Source organism: Solanum lycopersicum, chromosome 4, assembly GCF_036512215.1.
Source record: "Solanum lycopersicum chromosome 4, SLM_r2.1".
Lineage (NCBI taxonomy): Eukaryota > Viridiplantae > Streptophyta > Magnoliopsida > Solanales > Solanaceae > Solanum > Solanum lycopersicum.
Window position 1 is genome coordinate 21,662,305 of NC_090803.1, and position 17,243 is coordinate 21,679,547.

Below are 17,243 nucleotides of genomic sequence, written 5' to 3' on the forward strand. Positions count from 1 at the left end.
CGGACAGTCATTACCACGACGGACTGTACTGCACAACCGTCATGACAGTCAGAGACCCTTGTCCTAAGGGTCTCCATTTTTTTTCTAAGTGTCCACTAACGGACATCTATGACGGAGCGTCGTACCCTCGACGGTCCGTCCTGCACAACCGTCATGATAGTCAAAGACCCCTCTCTTAAGGGTCTCCATACTTTTTTTAAGTGCCCCATGACGGACATCGACGACGGACCGTCATTATCACGACGGTCCGTCCTACTTATCCGTCATAACTGTTAGAGACTTTCCTTCAGGGGTCTCCACATAAACATAGTTGAAGTAAGACATGACGGACCCCATGACGGTCCATCATACTCACGACGAGTCGTCACCTGGTCCGTCGTGTTTCACTGCTACTACATAGATGTCATTACAACTTTGCTCTAATGAGTATTTTGTCTCTTTTTGCTTGTCTTGTTTGCTCCTTCTAGTACTAATAATGATTCTTTACATGTACTATCTCTAATGGCACTGAAACAAGATCGAGTTTACGCATGTGGGCGTTCAAAGTCTATCGCCTCGTCTGCCCGACTGGTTATAGGCTTTGATGATAAGCATGATCTCGAGTACGTGCCCCCAGGAACTACCACTCAAGCACGAGCTGCACGTGCAACAAGAGCTACACCAAAAACATGACGTTTGGTGTAGTCACTGCCTCCCAATCTGATGAAGAGCGCACACTGACCGACACACCTTCTTGGAAAGCTACATAAGAAGAAAGAGCGTCTAGTTCCTTAGGAAATTTGTGAGCCTTCGGGTCCGCCGAAGTCCCTACACCCACCACGGCTGCACAGTATGCCTTATTTGGTGAGGATAACAGTCCTGATTCCACTCCAGGCTCACCGATTGGTGCTCTCATACCGGTTGCCGACCAGCCCAACCGGTGGTGTGTCGACGGGCAATACCAAGTGCATTCAAATGCCAAGTTTCTAAATGATAAAGCGTCATGGCACGGACCCTTACACTGGAGAGGCGGGTCCTCATGAGAATTCTCCCACCATGCCAGAAATCCACAATCTCTTCACCAGACACCAGCTAGAGTGGACAACTCGTTCTTTGGTCCCCTACAGTGAGGTGTTGGTCCAAGAGTTTTACGCCTCTTATATGGCTACTCTTCGATCACAGATCGATAGGCGGGCTACCCCCGCCAAATAGGCCCCACTTGAACACGTCAGAGTACGCGACATACAGGTTTACATCTCCCTGCCAGCCATCCGCCGGTATCTGTACGGAGAGGATGTTGATACCACCAGGACCCCTTTCACCGCCGAGTTTGACTGCCAGTGGCAAATTGTTAAAGATGGACAATTCTTGTGTGAGCCATCGCTGAGAGAGACCACCAAGAGGTGAATGGCCCTGCACTTATCTATTGATGAAGAGGGTGCCGACTAAGTCATGGAGCCAAAGGGAGACATTAGGAAGGCTAACTTGACCTTCACAGCTAATTTATTATGGTTGATTGTCCGCTACTTCCTCTCCCCAACGGCTGCTGATAATATAGTTACATGGGATCACGCAGTTCTGATGGCAGCGATGATAGCCGGATTTGAGGTTGACTTTGCTTGGCTTCTACAGATGGTCATGCACGAGAGGGATTTCAAGGTCACCACTACTTACCCTTTTTCCGTGCATGATATTTTCCTTATGCAGGTCCGCAGGTGTGCCCATCTGGCACATTGATCAGCTCAAGACTCCGCTGGGAACTGTTGATATCGGCCTCTTCAGGGATGAGGCCAATGAGTTGGCTCCACGCAGAGGGCCCCATCCAGAGTTGCCTCCACTTGGTGAAAATTTGGCTGATATTGTAGCACATGCTCGAACAGCTACGCAGGCTACTTCAACTACTGACACTACCTCGGTCGAGTCTATCTCGGGTAGTAGCACTGCCCCTAGCTCTTCTCGCTCAACCCCTTTCCTCGCTCTGTTCCCGCTTGCTAGGGTCCAAAAACTAGAGGTTCAGATGGCAACACTTCTGCATCACATCCAGCCTTGGATGTAGAGTTCTATTGCTAAGTCGGAGGAGCGCATGGAGCGTAGAATGGCAAAGCACACAGAGCGGAAGATCGTTGACGTTCATCAGCGCTTAGACGCTTTTGAGTTGCAGGTGCTAGCCCGGCCAGCCTCTCCAGTCGACATGTCAACCCTTCAACCTGCGGTTGAAAGTCTGCAAGCAGATATTGATATGATCTAGAGGCTAGGGTGCCTGAGTCTGAGGCCCCTTCTGCAGAGCTTGCTGAGGCCACAGTGTTGGAGGCTTTATTCGCCACTTCTGAGATTCCACCACCTCTCCCTCGAGAGCATGCCAAGAGGCATAAGGGTAGAGAGGAGGATTAGGCTAGATCAAGGAAGAAGGAGCGTCATGACATGGAGGCTGTGAGGAGAGCCTCGATTGCTGATGAGGAGGCGCGTTAGATCAGGGCTGTAGAGTCAGCTGCTGGGGCATCTAGCTCCAGAGATGTGGAGACAGCGAGAGGCACTACTAATAGTGTTGTTACTACTGAGGACACTACTGAGGGTGTCCAGACTACATAGGTAGTGGGTTCCGGGGAACAGGACCCACCAGCTTGTTGATCGCTGGCGCTTTGCACCCCAGGTTTACTTCACCTACCACTCTCGTATTTTCGTTTTTTTTATGCATTGGGGACAATTGCATATCTTTTTGTTGGGGGTGGGGTAAATGGAAAGTGAGTGCTAGGGTGAAGTCTAAGTAGCCCAATTCACGAGCCTCTTTTGGGTTTTCTTTCCTGTGTTCTTTTTCCCTAAGAGACTGATTATTTTTATTGTTGAACTGGCATGTCTATATCTTTTGTACATAGTATAACTTTGAAGCATGATGGATAAAACAAAAATGATATCCTGATGTAATGAAAATGATGCATGGCTAGGCACAGTAATTGATAAATGTGTAGCTCTAAGCATGACATAGAGATACACTACTGCATGACCCTAAGTCTAAGACTCGAACTAGGTGTCTGATAATCTGGTAGACTAATGAGATTTCAAGTGAGTATGAGGAAAATTTTAATAGTCCACTATTTGTAATGATCTAGAACTTGCCTAGTAAGTCCTGCTAAAAGTAAGTTGTAATAGACAATTAGGAAAGGATCATAGGCCCTTGTTCAATATAGCCAATTTTTAGCCTAAATAAACAAATAATCCCTCTTTGATCCAAATGATTTAAGCTTAAAATAGACCTTTCTTTTTCTCCCCAACTGATCTTTTCTAAGAATAATGTGTTGGCCCTGGTCCCTCTTTGGACATGTGCACCTCAGCTTATGCCAAAACTTATGCCAAAAGCATAAGTTGAGGGTGGCTAATGCAGTAAACAACCTTTTTGTGGCCCTGACCAAACTTTGGGTATTGTGTACTTTGGCTCATGGCAAAGCCATTAGTTGAGGGTGGCTATTATGAGGAATGCTCTGGAAAGTGGGTTTGAAAGAACAAAGAGAGAGAAAGAACAAAAGTAAAGTGACTCAAGTACCAGTTGAAAGAAAAGTGAAATAAAAAAATATAATAAATACAAGCAAGAAAAGAAAAGAGTCACTTACACAAATGAAGAAAGAAGGAAAAATAGCAAGGTGAAAGAATATAAGAAATAGGGCGAAATAAAATGATGAAAAGGTAGGACGCTTAATAGATATGTCAAAGAGGGAAACAAGTCACTAAAGTATACCTAAATATATCCTACCTAACCCTGAGCCTATGTTACAATCTAAGAAAGTCCTATCGTGATCCTAAGAGTTGTATAGAGATCTTAAAGCAGTGAAAATAAGGGCAATCTTATGGCAATATGTATGAATGAGTTGTGAATTTGTTCTGAGAGTGACTGTTGAAAAGTATTCCTTATACTCAAACTGAAATCATTGTGTGAAAAATGAGGATGTTATATTGAAGTGAGGACACTAGTTGCAATATCGGAAATATTAGCACCTCGGTGAGAAATTGAAGAGGATAGGTGTCAGTGCGTGGTGAGACTGTGTCATGGTCTAGTTCCACAAAATTCAAGCCTAATAGTGATAACATGCATAAACATGATGAGACTGATCGGTATTGATTGCCAAATGATTGCGAAAGCTAAAATATGGATACTAATGTACAAAGATTTTGTAGTGAGTCATAGTGCGTCGCTTGAGGACAAACAACGAATTTAAGTTGAGGGTGTTGATGTACCGTGGTTTCAAAGTATTTTTAATGTTTTTTTCTTAAGTTTAGTGTGTGTCCAAAAGCCTTTTTGTATTGATTTTTATGTAAGTTTCTCCTTATTTATGGGAAATCTGTCCAAAGATGAACGCGGAAATTTTTGAGCGAGAAATGCAGAAGAGACCACCTACGGAGCTTGTGACGGTTCGTACATCTTGTGATGGTCCGTAGGTGGCATCGTAGTGAACCTGCTGAAGGAAGATAGGGAAGTCTGACCTAGCGTGGGATTACGAAAGTCCACGACGGTCCGTCCTGCTAGTTTGTCGTGATGATCAGAGAGTAGTCCAGTACCCGAATTCCAAGAAGTTAAAGTATTATGGAACGGAGACCCTCGACAGACCGTCGCGCTTGGAATGGTCCGTCATACCTGTTTGTTGAGGGTAACGAAGAAAGCAAAAGAAGAATTTGTGAAGAATGAGACGACGGGCCAAGGAGGTAGATAATAGGAAAAGAATTATCAACATAATTTTAGTGTCTAATAGGCTAGTTTCAATTGGTACGAGGTAATAACTTAGTCAAATATCGAATACAATGCTTAATATGAGGTAAAGGTAAGGGTTAGTATAGCAACACACGCTGCCGGACCAAGGTGCGGAGTGAAACTTTCTAGATGACTAAGGAAAAGGTAATTCTCTTATGCATCATTACCTATTTCTATGTATGTAAGTATATGATTAATGAAGTTATGAACACATGTGATTAGAGGTGTTATGTGAACATAGATATCACATTGTACGTAGATACACATGATGTATGATTGTATGAATATGTGAAAGGACATCCTCACATGAAGTAGGGTCTATGATAAAAGGCGATTCTCATCTTAGAATCCTTTGAGCATTATGATGTATGAAGGAGCAAGCTCGTAAAGCCTTCTTTATGAACTAATGCATTAAAGTCTTAAATATATTTAAGAAGGGAGTTTTAGCCTAGCACCGAGCGAACATGACAAATGACAGTGGAGAGTTTCACGTTTAGTAAGTCCGGCTTCCCACAAGAGAAATTTCAGATTTAGCAAGTCTGGGTTCCCAACATAGATGTTGTCTCATGAGATGGAAACCTCCACTCTAGTAAGTCTAGGTTTCTAGAAGCAATCTCCATGTTTTATAACTACGTACCCGCATAGGTTATAGATTGTGGATTCCACCTAGATATCTTTGTATCATTGGTTACACATTAGACAAGTGTTAACACTCTCTTATTGGTGTGGGAGGAGAACACTAGATTCCATGTAGATCACATGGTCTATATCGGTTATGGCTATGTCTCCCAAAGTAAGAAATGAACTAAGATAAGATTATTACATGTATGCAAGTAATACTTATGTTATGTATGTATGAATTTTATGAATTCATGTTAAGTGACTTTGCTATGTCAAGACGTGAAAGGATAAAGTACTTTTATTAAATGAGTTCGAACTTTGTATCTTTTATTAAGGTTATATATTGGTCTTAATTAAAGCGGAATATATTTATGTGATATTCTGTTATTTTTTTTATTGTATAGATTTAGTTCAATTCCAAAAATTAATTATATTTTTTAAAATTTTATTATATTAAATTGAAAATATAGAGTATGTAATAAATTATTTTTATTTTTCCAATCTTAAACAAATCTAAAACAATCGGATTACCAAGAAAAAATAAGAACAAATTGAAACGGAGTAAAGTTTGAGCAGTAATTTCATTTGGAAACAAAAATAAGATTTTTTTTTTCATGTGATACACAGATTGTTCATTCAATTCAATTTTGCATAAAATCATCTCGACTCCTATTATTTCTCTTTCTTCTTCTTGTTTTGTTCATTTCCAGATCCAAAACGACCAATTTCAACCCAATTAGCAACTGATTGATTCTCAGATGCTTTAATTGCATCTTCCTCAGATCTCCATTGATAGATTCTGCTCTCATTTTGCAATTAAATCTACTCGTAAACAGTTAAAATAGTCAGCACTCCTGGATCTGATCGAGCTTTCTCATAGTTTCAAGGCGGACCCAATCATGAACCCCTTTTCCTCCGGCACGCGTCTCAGGTTAGTAATTGTACCAAGTTCCACATTTTCTCGCATTGTCATTGTTATTGTTATTATTCTTTTGTTGCATGATTCCATTGTTTCTTAGAGGATCTATATAGTCCACCTGACTAGTTTTCAATTAAGGGTGATTGTTGTTGTGTTGTTATTGGTGATGAATTGGTATCCATGTTTGGGTTAATGTTGCATTTATTTAAGAGATGTTTTCAGGTAATATGTTACTTGGTTGTAAGGGATTTAAGCTTGAATTCATAATTGTCTTGTCACTTTGTTTAAACTTTTGTTTATTTTTTCAATTTCTTCTTGTTCATGGGGTTTATTGGTTTAGGCTTTGCTTAAACACAACATTTCAGAAATGGTTGACGTTGCATAGTTTAAGCTTAAAGTCTGGAACTGTGTTGGTTCTGGGCTTAGTTAAGAGAAAGAGGGAACTATTGGAATTGGATGATTGATCCAAACGAAAATGCTGATCATACCTATACTGGTTCAGTGGACACAAAGGGTGTGTTCTGTTTGAAGGAAAACATTTTCTAGGAAAATAACTGGATATCTTACGTATTTTCTTATGTTTGGTTTTTAAGCAAAACATATTATCCTAAAACCATTTGCTTATAATCTAGACAAATACTATGGAAGGTGCGTGTAAGGGGTGGGGTGGTGGGGATGGGACGATGGGGGTAGGCCTGAAGATAAGGTGTGATGGAGAGTGGGGAGGACATAATCAATGTGGAATACCACTTGTGAAACTTGTTTTCCATACTTCCATTAGGGAAGCCATTATCCTTATTTTTAAGTACTTATTTTCCTAGAGAAAATGTTTTCCAAAGATTTTGTCCAACTGAGCATGGAAAAATTGGATTCTTTTACACAGTGAACACACCCAAAAACTCAAAATCCATGATCAGGCGTTCTTTAAACCATGAAATATGGTGTTGAGTAGATGACCTGCACAGCTATGAAGCAATAATATCATGCAAGTGTTATGTGATGTGGCTCCCTAGAATGCAGTATTGTAGTGATTAGTACCATTAGTGGCCTTGATCTCTTAACTAGATAGTTATAATCTTAGCTTTTGTCTTTTACCACCAGAAAGGCTAATTTTATAGCAATCTAAATTTAATTGTTTGTTTTTTCTCTACGATTTCTTTAATGCTCATCATTGATTGTTATAGTCTTAGACTTTGCAATCTGGACAAAAAATAAGAAATAAAGATCAGCCACTTGCTCCTTTTTTTTGTATCTATATCGAGATACCAACAACATACCAAGTATAGTCCCACAATGAGGTGTATAATATCAAGATATGTATGGAACTTTCCATCATTATTTTGTTAGCACAGGAAGCTTTTTAATAATCCTAGATATCTGATAAATTAAACATCTAAATGCTTTCACCGATTTTCAGATTGTTCTGTAATGCCAATCTGAGAGGAAGATCAAACTGAAGGATCCTCCCAATGTGCCACGTTGTCTGTTCTTTTGTCTTATTGCTTGATACCATGTTTAGATAGTATTTAAACCCTTTGGTGGTAGCTTCTCTAAGAGCTGGTTTCTTCTTTTCCTCCATGACTTGGCCTTAGAAGTGAGAGTGTGTGGACATCGTCGCTTGTTATGATGTTGGATTTCAATAACCTTTGTATTTAGTATATGGTGCTTTGAAAAAATTGTTGGTCACTAATATAAAATATGGCTAATAAGTATGAAATTTGAGGTTATCTGTATATGATATTTGTTTAGCTATGGATGAATGATATTTCAGATGTGAGGATTTGCTTAATCTAGAGATTCAAAGTTATGAAAAAATGTGTTTTTTCATGAGTCTATGTGATTGGTTATTCTTTTCTACACTGGAGCATGCTACTAGTTCTTGGTTGCACGGGGCTGGAAGCTCACTCAAACTTGTTTGGAATTGAAGCATAGTAGTTGTTGTTGTTGTGTTTGTCTACACATTATTCTGAAAACTTGTGGTTTTAGTTTTGTCCAAGTTGGCAGTTTGCTAGCTTCTTTTTCGGACTCCCATTAGTTTTCATGAGGGTTGGCAGTTGGCAAGTTGCTTGTTTTAAATTAAACCAAACTGAACTAAAAGTTCTACTTTTGAAATATAAAAACACTTTTAGCTTAGTTTGGTTTAATTTAAATGTGTTCTGTTTTCTACATATTCCAGGTCACATGTAGTTCTTATACATATGGTTTCAGTTACCTCTGAATTGATTGGTTTACAGCTTTGTTGGCGCCTATGCTGCCTTGTCGTATAGCAGCATCACAGTTTACATTTCATTTGATATAGAATAGAACTGTTTTTCTTTCTCTTTGTTTAACTGCATGATGCTCCACATTTTTTTTGACGACAAGGGAAACCTGCAGTCGCTACCCTTTTGGGTGCGCACATGGTAAAACCCCGCTCCTATGCAATACTCGCAAATCACATAGGAGAGGTAATCCACACTAGGCAAGCGTTCTTTCTCATTATTTAGTTTTGGAATTGTTTCTGATGGGTAAGGAAACAGTGTGGATGTATCCTAAGAGGTGTAACCCATTAAAGATTATTTTATTTTCTCACAGAAAGCGTTCAGAAAGCAGGAATTACCTGCATCACAATAATTTTTTATGAAACAACATTTCTCTTCACCTACTGACTGACTATATCATTTTACTTATCCCATCCTTGCACAACCATTCCCACAGGAAAAAAGAAAAAGTGTGTAAGGATGCTGATGCTAAGTTTCTGTGTCAGATTATGTTTGGTTAACTAAAGATGCGTAGTTCATAAGATAGCGTAGATGTGATAAAGATGATGATTACCGTTATTGTTCCAATGCAGGGACATGATTCGGGCTATCCGTGCTTGCAAAACTGCAGCAGAAGAGCGTGGCGTAGTAAGAAAGGAGTGTGCTGCTATTAGAGCTTCTATCAGTGAAAACGATCCAGATTATAGACATCGTAATCTTGCAAAACTAATGTTTATTCACATGCTTGGTTACCCTACACATTTCGGTCAAATGGAATGCTTGAAGTTAATTGCATCTCCGGGATTCCCAGAGAAACGAATAGGATATCTTGGTCTAATGTTGCTGCTTGATGAAAGACAAGAAGTTCTAATGTTGGTTACAAATTCTATAAAACAGTATCCATTTCAGACTTGCTGCTTTTATTGTGGTCTCTCCTTAATTTCTTTCTTTATCTACATTAGTAGAAGTCACTTGAATGATCAGACCAAATTAAAATGATTGAAGAGAGAATTGCTGGATTCGGGTTTTTTCATATCTTCTCTTTTGTTTTTTCAAAAACAACTTGATTCATCTCCCGAAAGAAGAAACAATAGAATAAGAAAAGTCTATTGCTGGTCGCTTCGTTCGGAAGATGGAATTTTATTTTAAAAGATACCTTAACTTTTAATAGAGATCTTAATCACACCAACCAATATATTGTTGGACTTGCGCTTTGCGCCTTGGGAAACATTTGTTCTGCAGAAATGGCTCGTGATTTAGCTCCTGAAATTGAAAGATTACTTCAGTTTAGAGATCCTAATATCCGAAAGAAGGTAAGTCTTACATCTCTTGCTAATAGATAAAGTTCTTTTAAGTTGTTGAAGTTCCATTCTAATGTGAAGTTCTTTTAAGTTGTTGAAGTTCCATTCCAATGTGAAGTTCTGTGGGACTAAGCTTGCTCACACAAACTCGTTAAATTTTAATTTCTTGAAGAACTCACTGATGAATCAATTTTTAAAGTTGAGGTTCATCTGTACAGAACTGGGGGGATGGTGAGTTAAAAGGAAAAGACAAAATGCTTAACGCATGTGTGGAAACACTGATAGCTTAATAGGAATTTCTATGTGTTGTGTTAGAGAAAGTGAACTTGCTCAATTTTATTATGATGTCTGTGGGATGTCTGAGCCAATCTGTGCATGAGGAACAAGGAATTTATCAGGAATTTCAGGATTTGTTATTAGAAGGTGACTTTTCCTGACCTACAGTAATATGGAGACTGTTCTTCAGATCAGAAGTTGCTGGTTAGTAAAATGTTGAGATGGAGTCTTTATAATGGAAGCTATCATTTATGCAATCCTAGATGGTGAAATTTGCATTATGCTCTAAGCAGAGCTGTCATCAAACTCCATGTAGGAATTGGGAATAAATACGGATGAGAAATCGACAATTGATTATCATAGGCAATTAAATGTTCTTGCTTGACATTGATTGCTCAACAGAAAATTGACTCCAGAATCAAGTTAAATACGGGGAAAAGCAGACTCAGACTACTTTTGCTTAGTTTAGTCACCAATGCAGACCATTCATTGTTTTATGAGTAGCTATTACCATTAGGTCTGTAGGCATATCTTATCAGATCCTTTTGGAACCGTGCATTTATATGATTGCTTCCCATAATCAACCATAATTTTTTTTTGTGAACTATCATTTGGGCTCCACTAAGAAAGGAGTAGCCCAGTGAAAGGACTTCTACCTCCAAATGTGATGTTGGAGGTTGGAGTCACCAAGGAAGCAAAGTGGGAAAGGGCCACTATTGACTTCTGCATAGGAGGGCGGAGAAGAAGGGGTTTCGTTATGGGTGGGGTTTGTTATATAAGAAAATCGATCCTCTTGGGCTCCATTTCTAATTTGCACTCTTCCTTTTTCTCTGTGGCCTCCTTTGAACAAGGTTGACTTATGCATATTATTCAAAATCATCCTTCGATCTTTAAGTATTCTCTTCTGTGTATTTAAGTACTGCTGGTCTGATGTGCCTTTGTTACTCACATATGTTTGTTACCAACATCTGTTCACTTTACTTTGGTCTACTGGTCTACTGTAGGCTGCACTTTGTTCTATAAGAATTATAAAGAAGGTCCCAGATCTTGCCGAAAATTTTGTTAACCCTGTAGCTGCCTTGCTAAAAGAGAAGCACCATGGAGTCCTCATCACCGGTGTCCAGCTTTGCGCAGATCTATGCAAAGTTAGTGCAGAGGCCCTTGAATATTTTAGAAAGGTAAGGTTAATATGGACACCATTATCTTTTGCTACTTGTACATTCGGTCATAAGGAAATCTGTTACATATTGCTCGTTCTTTCTCATTTTTGTGACATTCTGCTCTTGAATGCAGTTCTGAGAAGCTATTGTTAAGAAAGGAACACATCTTCATTTTAACTGGTGTACAACTCTAAATATAGACACAGTTACATAAAGAACCAGCATTTTTCTCTTTCTATAGCAATTTCCAACTATAGTCAGGGGATCTGATCTTCTTAAATTAAATGCGGGAACCTGGGCCTAAAAGAGTATGATACAATAATCAAAATTGATGGGAATATATGCACTGACAACTACGGCGGGAACGTAAGACCTCCCAGCCAACCAAAATAAGGGGGAAATATAGAGAAAGGGGAAAAAAGATGGTAGAAGATAGTCTGATTGGTATTAAGATTTCCACTTTCTTGGTCTTACTCTATGTACTTGTTAGGAGCATGACGTTTGTTGTTGTAACTCCATATTTTACTGTCTTTTATATTAGGATTTTGAGTTTATTTGCCATGTGAAATAGTGCTTTTTGTCATTTAGGGCTTTGACCTTATCATTCTTGTGTCTACTAATGTTCTTTTTCCCACTTTTGGTTCTACAAGGATATGTTTTGTTTACCCTTTAAAAAACAAAACAAAAAAGAATTATTTTACTTGCACAGAATTCCTTTATTTGCTGAGTTATTGCTTGTCCAAATTCAGGGATCCTTTTCTTTTCTTGATAATGTTGGGAAAATCTGTGACTGGTACTTGTGACTAACTGGTTTGTCTGGAAGGTAAGAAAGGAATGCCAAGAAGAAGTTCTAGAAATTTCTGTTCTCTTATTGGGTATGCTAAATGGAAACTATAATCCTCTCGGACACGCAAAATTTCTCACTGGATCAACAAAATCTCTTATTTCCTTTCCTGTTCTCTCTTTCAGCCCAAAAAGGAAAGTTAGTACCTTTCTACTACTCTTCCCGTTTTCCCTCATTTTGTTTCTCTTCCTTGCTCTGTGCTTTTCTAGTATCCGAACCAAAGGTAATAATCTGCTATGGTGTGTCAACCTGTCCTTTTCTAGTCTCCAAACCAAAGGGTTTCAACCTGGTAAAAAGTGGAAGATGTTACCCAAGGGGCTGGGGTGGGGCACAACACTAGGAGAGACATTTTGTTATGAATTAAATATCGTTTTATTGATTTTTCAAGATGGTTCCTAAACTATAAGGGGTCATTTTATTGCAGGCTAGGAGGTGATATAATTTATTTAAATCCTGCAGAACTTGTACATTTTTTATAGCATTTTTTTTGCTATGTATAAAATTCAACACACCAATTATGGTGTTTGAATAGAAATTTAGGATCCTGTGCAACTATACTTGTATAAGTTGTGGGAGAAGTTATGTATTATTTTCTACATGATAGAAGATGGACTAACTAATACATGAGTGACTAAAACCTGCATAGCAAAATCCTACATAACTAATTCCTGTATAACTAATACTTGCATAGCTCTAGACCAGCAACCAAATGACCCGTAAGTTCATTTGGGCTTCGTAAGCTACTGTCATTCTCCTGTCAAGCCTACCCAACTACCTGTACAAAAAGATATTCTTTCAAAATGCTAAAAGTGCATATGAAACAATACGAACACTTACTCTGATAAATCCTCCCAACCTTCTGTTTCAAATGCCTAAAAGAGGCATAATGGGCTAGATTTCCATGCTGCTTTCGTTCCATGTAAATGTTTTGGAGCAGAAATGCTTGGTCAACCTATTATTATTTTTCTTGCTTGTTGTAAAGTTTGCAATATTTTTATGGAAGTAGTATTATTTGCTGAGATTTCTACTTTCCAGAAAGTTAGTTTTGTCTGACTTGTTAAGTTAGATTTGATAACATGCCTCTACTTTTATTGGTCGAAGAATGTTAATAGGATCTTATCCAATCTTTCATTCTGATTCTTCCTTTCTACACCACACACTCTCTTTTCTGATGTTCCAACTGAAAAGAATGACTAAACCTGCACAGGTAATTTCTTAAATTCACTTGTGTAATGATTGATTGGGGTGAAAAGACAAGAGGTGGGACATTATGAAGTAAAAGAGGAGGCATAATTTTGTGTCTCTTTGGTTAAATATGAGGTATAAGGGGAAATGAATTATTCTTTCGGTTTCTTGACATCGCTCATATTTAAGGGGGGCGGGGGGGGGGGGGTGATATAAATTTTGTCTACTTATCTCCTTTAGACCAAAAAATTGGAGGTCAAACGTTTTTAACTAATGGCAGTTATCAATGATCCCATCTCCACATTGATATGCCTCACCTTGCCATCCATTATATGAAACATTAGTTGATATATTCTATGCATTAGCTTTGAGCTTAAATGCGTATTTGAATTATGAGATAGATAAGATTTGAAGGTTCATTTCAGTTCAACTAGGCATTTACATTATCTTTTTTGTTTTGTTTCTGTTCATCTGTGGTTATAGACATGCACAGATGGTTTAGTGAAAGTGCTAAAGGATGTTGCCAACAGCCCGTATGCACCTGAATATGACATTTCCGGCATTTCAGATCCTTTTCTTCATATAAGATTGCTCAAGGTCTTGCGTGTTTTGGGCCAAGGTGATGCTGACGCTAGTGATTCCATGAATGACATTCTTGCTCAGGTCAGTTATAGCTCAGTGATCTATTTTAGCATATGTGAATGTCATGGAGTTGTACAGTTTTGAATTTTTACGAATGCTTTCCTCATAGGCTTGTTTTGTCAACATTTTGGCAGTTGATGTGTGAATCTTGCATTAGAATGGCCTATTCCCTTGATTAGTCTGTAAAGACAGAAGAATGAGTTTTTTTCCTCTCTGTGTGTACAAGATTAGCCAGATTGTTGATGATAAATGATTACTTATAGAAAAGGATAAAGAAAGCAAGGTATATTTGTACTTGATGATGCTTATAGTCAAAGTTAAAGGACAAGTGTATATAGTTACTTTATGCTCATTGGGTGTTCACGGCTCTTTTCATTTCATTTTGTTCCCTGTTTTCGTTGATCTTTATTAATACTCACAATCACCCTGCTGGGCTAGCTATTTTTATTTGGAAAATTTATTGTGTGAATCCTTGATGAGGATACTGAATGAAGCTAGTAAATGGTTGTGTTGAGCATATGCATTGCAGAATAAGTTTTTTCACAGTTCAGAGACTCTGATTAACACAAACATCATAGAAAATACAACAATCTGAGGCTATTGTATTTTTGCTTTTTCTCCTGGCTCATTTTTACAACTAATTTGTGGCAAGTTGAACTATGTTACCATCACTGGAACTACTATTATCTGTATGAATAAGAAGAAATGGAATTTGCTATTCATCAGGGAAGTTATTGTGTAAAGTCAAAATTTCATTTTCTTATTCATTGTCTAACAATTTTAAATTACTTTTTAGGTAGCAACAAAGACAGAGTCAAACAAAAATGCAGGCAACGCTATTCTCTATGAATGTGTTGAAACCATCATGAACATTGAAGATAATGGTGGTTTACGAGTGCTTGCTATTAATATTTTGGGAAGATTTTTGTCCAACCGTGACAATAACATCAGGTCATCTTCATTCATCTAGTTAAATTTTATTCCGAAAATTTGTTTGGGTAATCTACCAATTTGTTTGGGACTCTTTTTCTGTGTCTTAGGATTGCACCTTAGAATATTCTTTGGTTGAAACTGAATTAATCGTTTTCAAAGTTTGTGCACCTTCAATATGTGACTTCTTCCTGAACATCCTCCAATTGATTTTTCAAATATGTTGGGAAATGAGTGGTATGTATTATTTCTTTGCCTGCCGCACATCTGAATGTGAAAGGTCTTGAGTTATGATTCTATTGTGTTACATCAGGAGTGTAACTAGAACAATAATTTGGACCAAACCTATAATTACAAATTGGCAGAATATCTAAAAGCTCCCCTAAAATTTTGCATGGATTATTAGTTGCAGCTCTAAACTATTTGTGCTGATAATTATGCCTGAACTTAGCTGTTTGATAGTATTACCCCCCTCCCGGATGATCTCATCCCAGGGAAGTGGCATGCACGTGCTTGGCTTGCCATGTGGATTTTACTTTCCATGTCTTATTTCATTTAAATAAAAAGTTCTTTTACCTTTTGAAATTCAATAATTTTTTAGGTCATCTTTTTCCAGTCAAATTTGTGAGAGAATTTGCCTAGAACTTCCTTATGGCTAAATTTTTTTATTTTGCTAAAAGTGATGAAGTTTCAATTAATTACTTTTACAAATTTGGCCTACAAAAAAGTCATTGCATCTAAAAAAAGATATAAAAGAAATACACAGTTGAAGTTTATTATTATTATACAAGGATGATTTTGCCAAAAAAGAAAAATTCACAGTTGAAATATATAGAAATTGCATCTAATTAAGAAATAAAAAAGTAGACAGTTGCTTTGTCATTAGTTTTGCTATAACTTTTTTATTAGGCAAAAAATACTAGAGCTCTAGTCAATTTTTTTTAAAAAAATTAATTTCACCCGAAAACAAAAGTACATGGTTGAAATAAATAACTAGTGCATCTAAAGAAAAAAGATAACAGGAAATACATAGTCTGTTCTCCATTATTTTAGCTAAAACATGTCTGTTCTCCATTATTTTAGCTAAAACATTTTTATTTGGCTAAAATGGAGTTTGAGCCAAGTTTTTCACAACTTTTGGACCCAAAGAAAAAAAGTTGGGAGTTGGGACATATAGTCATCATACCTAAAGAAGAAATTAAAAAAAAATCAAAGTTGAGGTAGAACATTCATTATATAATAAGATGATGAAAGAAGAAGTTCAATATCTCCCAGGAACAGAGCCAGCAGCCATGAAGATTAGAAGTAGATCGATAATTGAGGAGAGGGAGACAATGAATGTGTCGAGAGAAGGCATGTCAGGAGAAGTAACAGTAGAAGTTGAGCAGCAATTAATAGAAGCAACTGACAAGGAGTTGGGGGAGAAAGAGACCTACAATATCACAAATAGATTAATTGAGGTTGGGGAGAGAAACTCAGAATAGTAGGGGAATGGGATATTGAGGATGCAGAACCACTGCAAGTCCAACAACAATCGATCATATGCAAGGAAAGGGAAACATCATTGTGGGTGAAGCAGAATATAATAAAACCGGGCAAAAAGCTTGGAGCAGATTTCCAAGGACATGAAGAAGAAGCTATGGAACTACTTCTACTGGTGGATAGTTCTCGACATGCAGAAGAATGGAGAATGTGAATTTCTGCAAGAACACAAGATTTAGAGGCTCCCAAGAGCTGAACTGTCTTGTGTCTTTTGATGTCAATTTTTTCTCTCTAATAAATAAATAAATAAATAATGGGAATAGGATAAAAAGAGATCGGTTAAGAGTTTAGTGATAGAATAGAATGTAGATATTATTTGTCTGCAAGAAATAAACTAGAGTGGAATTTGTCTGAGGAGGTGAAATAAATTTTGGGAGGAAGGCTGGTTAGATTTGCTTGCTCAGAAGCTAGTGGCACTAGAGGGGGTATGCTATTGCTATGCGATAGCACGACATGGAAGGGAGAAATCTTCTTATAATAGGTGCTTACTCATTAAACTGCAAATTGAGGCTCAATTGCAAGGCTTCTCTTGTCATATCACTGGGGTATATGCTCCTAACTGCTACATAGAAAGATGATTAGTGTGGGAGGAGATAGGGAGCAGTAAGGGGTCTGATGGAAGGTCCTTGGGTAGTATGTGGGGATTTTAATGTGGCCAGATTCATCACTGGAAAGAGATATTGTCTAAGAAGATCAAGGGGTATGAGAGAAATCTCTGTTGTCATTGACGAGTTGAAGCTGATAGATATACAACTTGAAGACAACCATTTTACTTGGTTCAAAGGCGATAACCAGAAGATAGCCTCTAGGATTGACAGAATATTTTTTTCAGAAGAATGGGATGAAAGCTTCAAGAATTTAAAGGG

At 37.9% G+C, this 17,243-nt stretch overlaps 1 protein-coding gene across 2 annotated transcripts in view; it reads left to right on the top strand.

The window, feature by feature from the left end:
- Positions 1 to 5,818: 5,818 nt before the first annotated feature.
- LOC101262006 (AP-1 complex subunit gamma-2-like) overlaps positions 5,819 to 17,243 on the top strand; it is a 41,580-nt gene continuing 30,155 nt past the window's right edge. Inside the window, exons 1-6 of one of the 2 annotated variants that reach the window (XM_004237210.4) lie at positions 5,819 to 6,269; positions 9,091 to 9,393; positions 9,669 to 9,810; positions 11,079 to 11,252; positions 13,747 to 13,926; positions 14,702 to 14,856. In XM_004237210.4, the coding sequence (XP_004237258.1) occupies positions 6,238 to 6,269; positions 9,091 to 9,393; positions 9,669 to 9,810; positions 11,079 to 11,252; positions 13,747 to 13,926; positions 14,702 to 14,856 (986 nt within the window). In that variant the 5' untranslated portion in view covers positions 5,819 to 6,237. The remainder of the gene's footprint in view (positions 6,270 to 9,090; positions 9,394 to 9,668; positions 9,811 to 11,078; positions 11,253 to 13,746; positions 13,927 to 14,701; positions 14,857 to 17,243) is intronic. The other variant, XM_026030678.2, reaches the window with a different exon arrangement.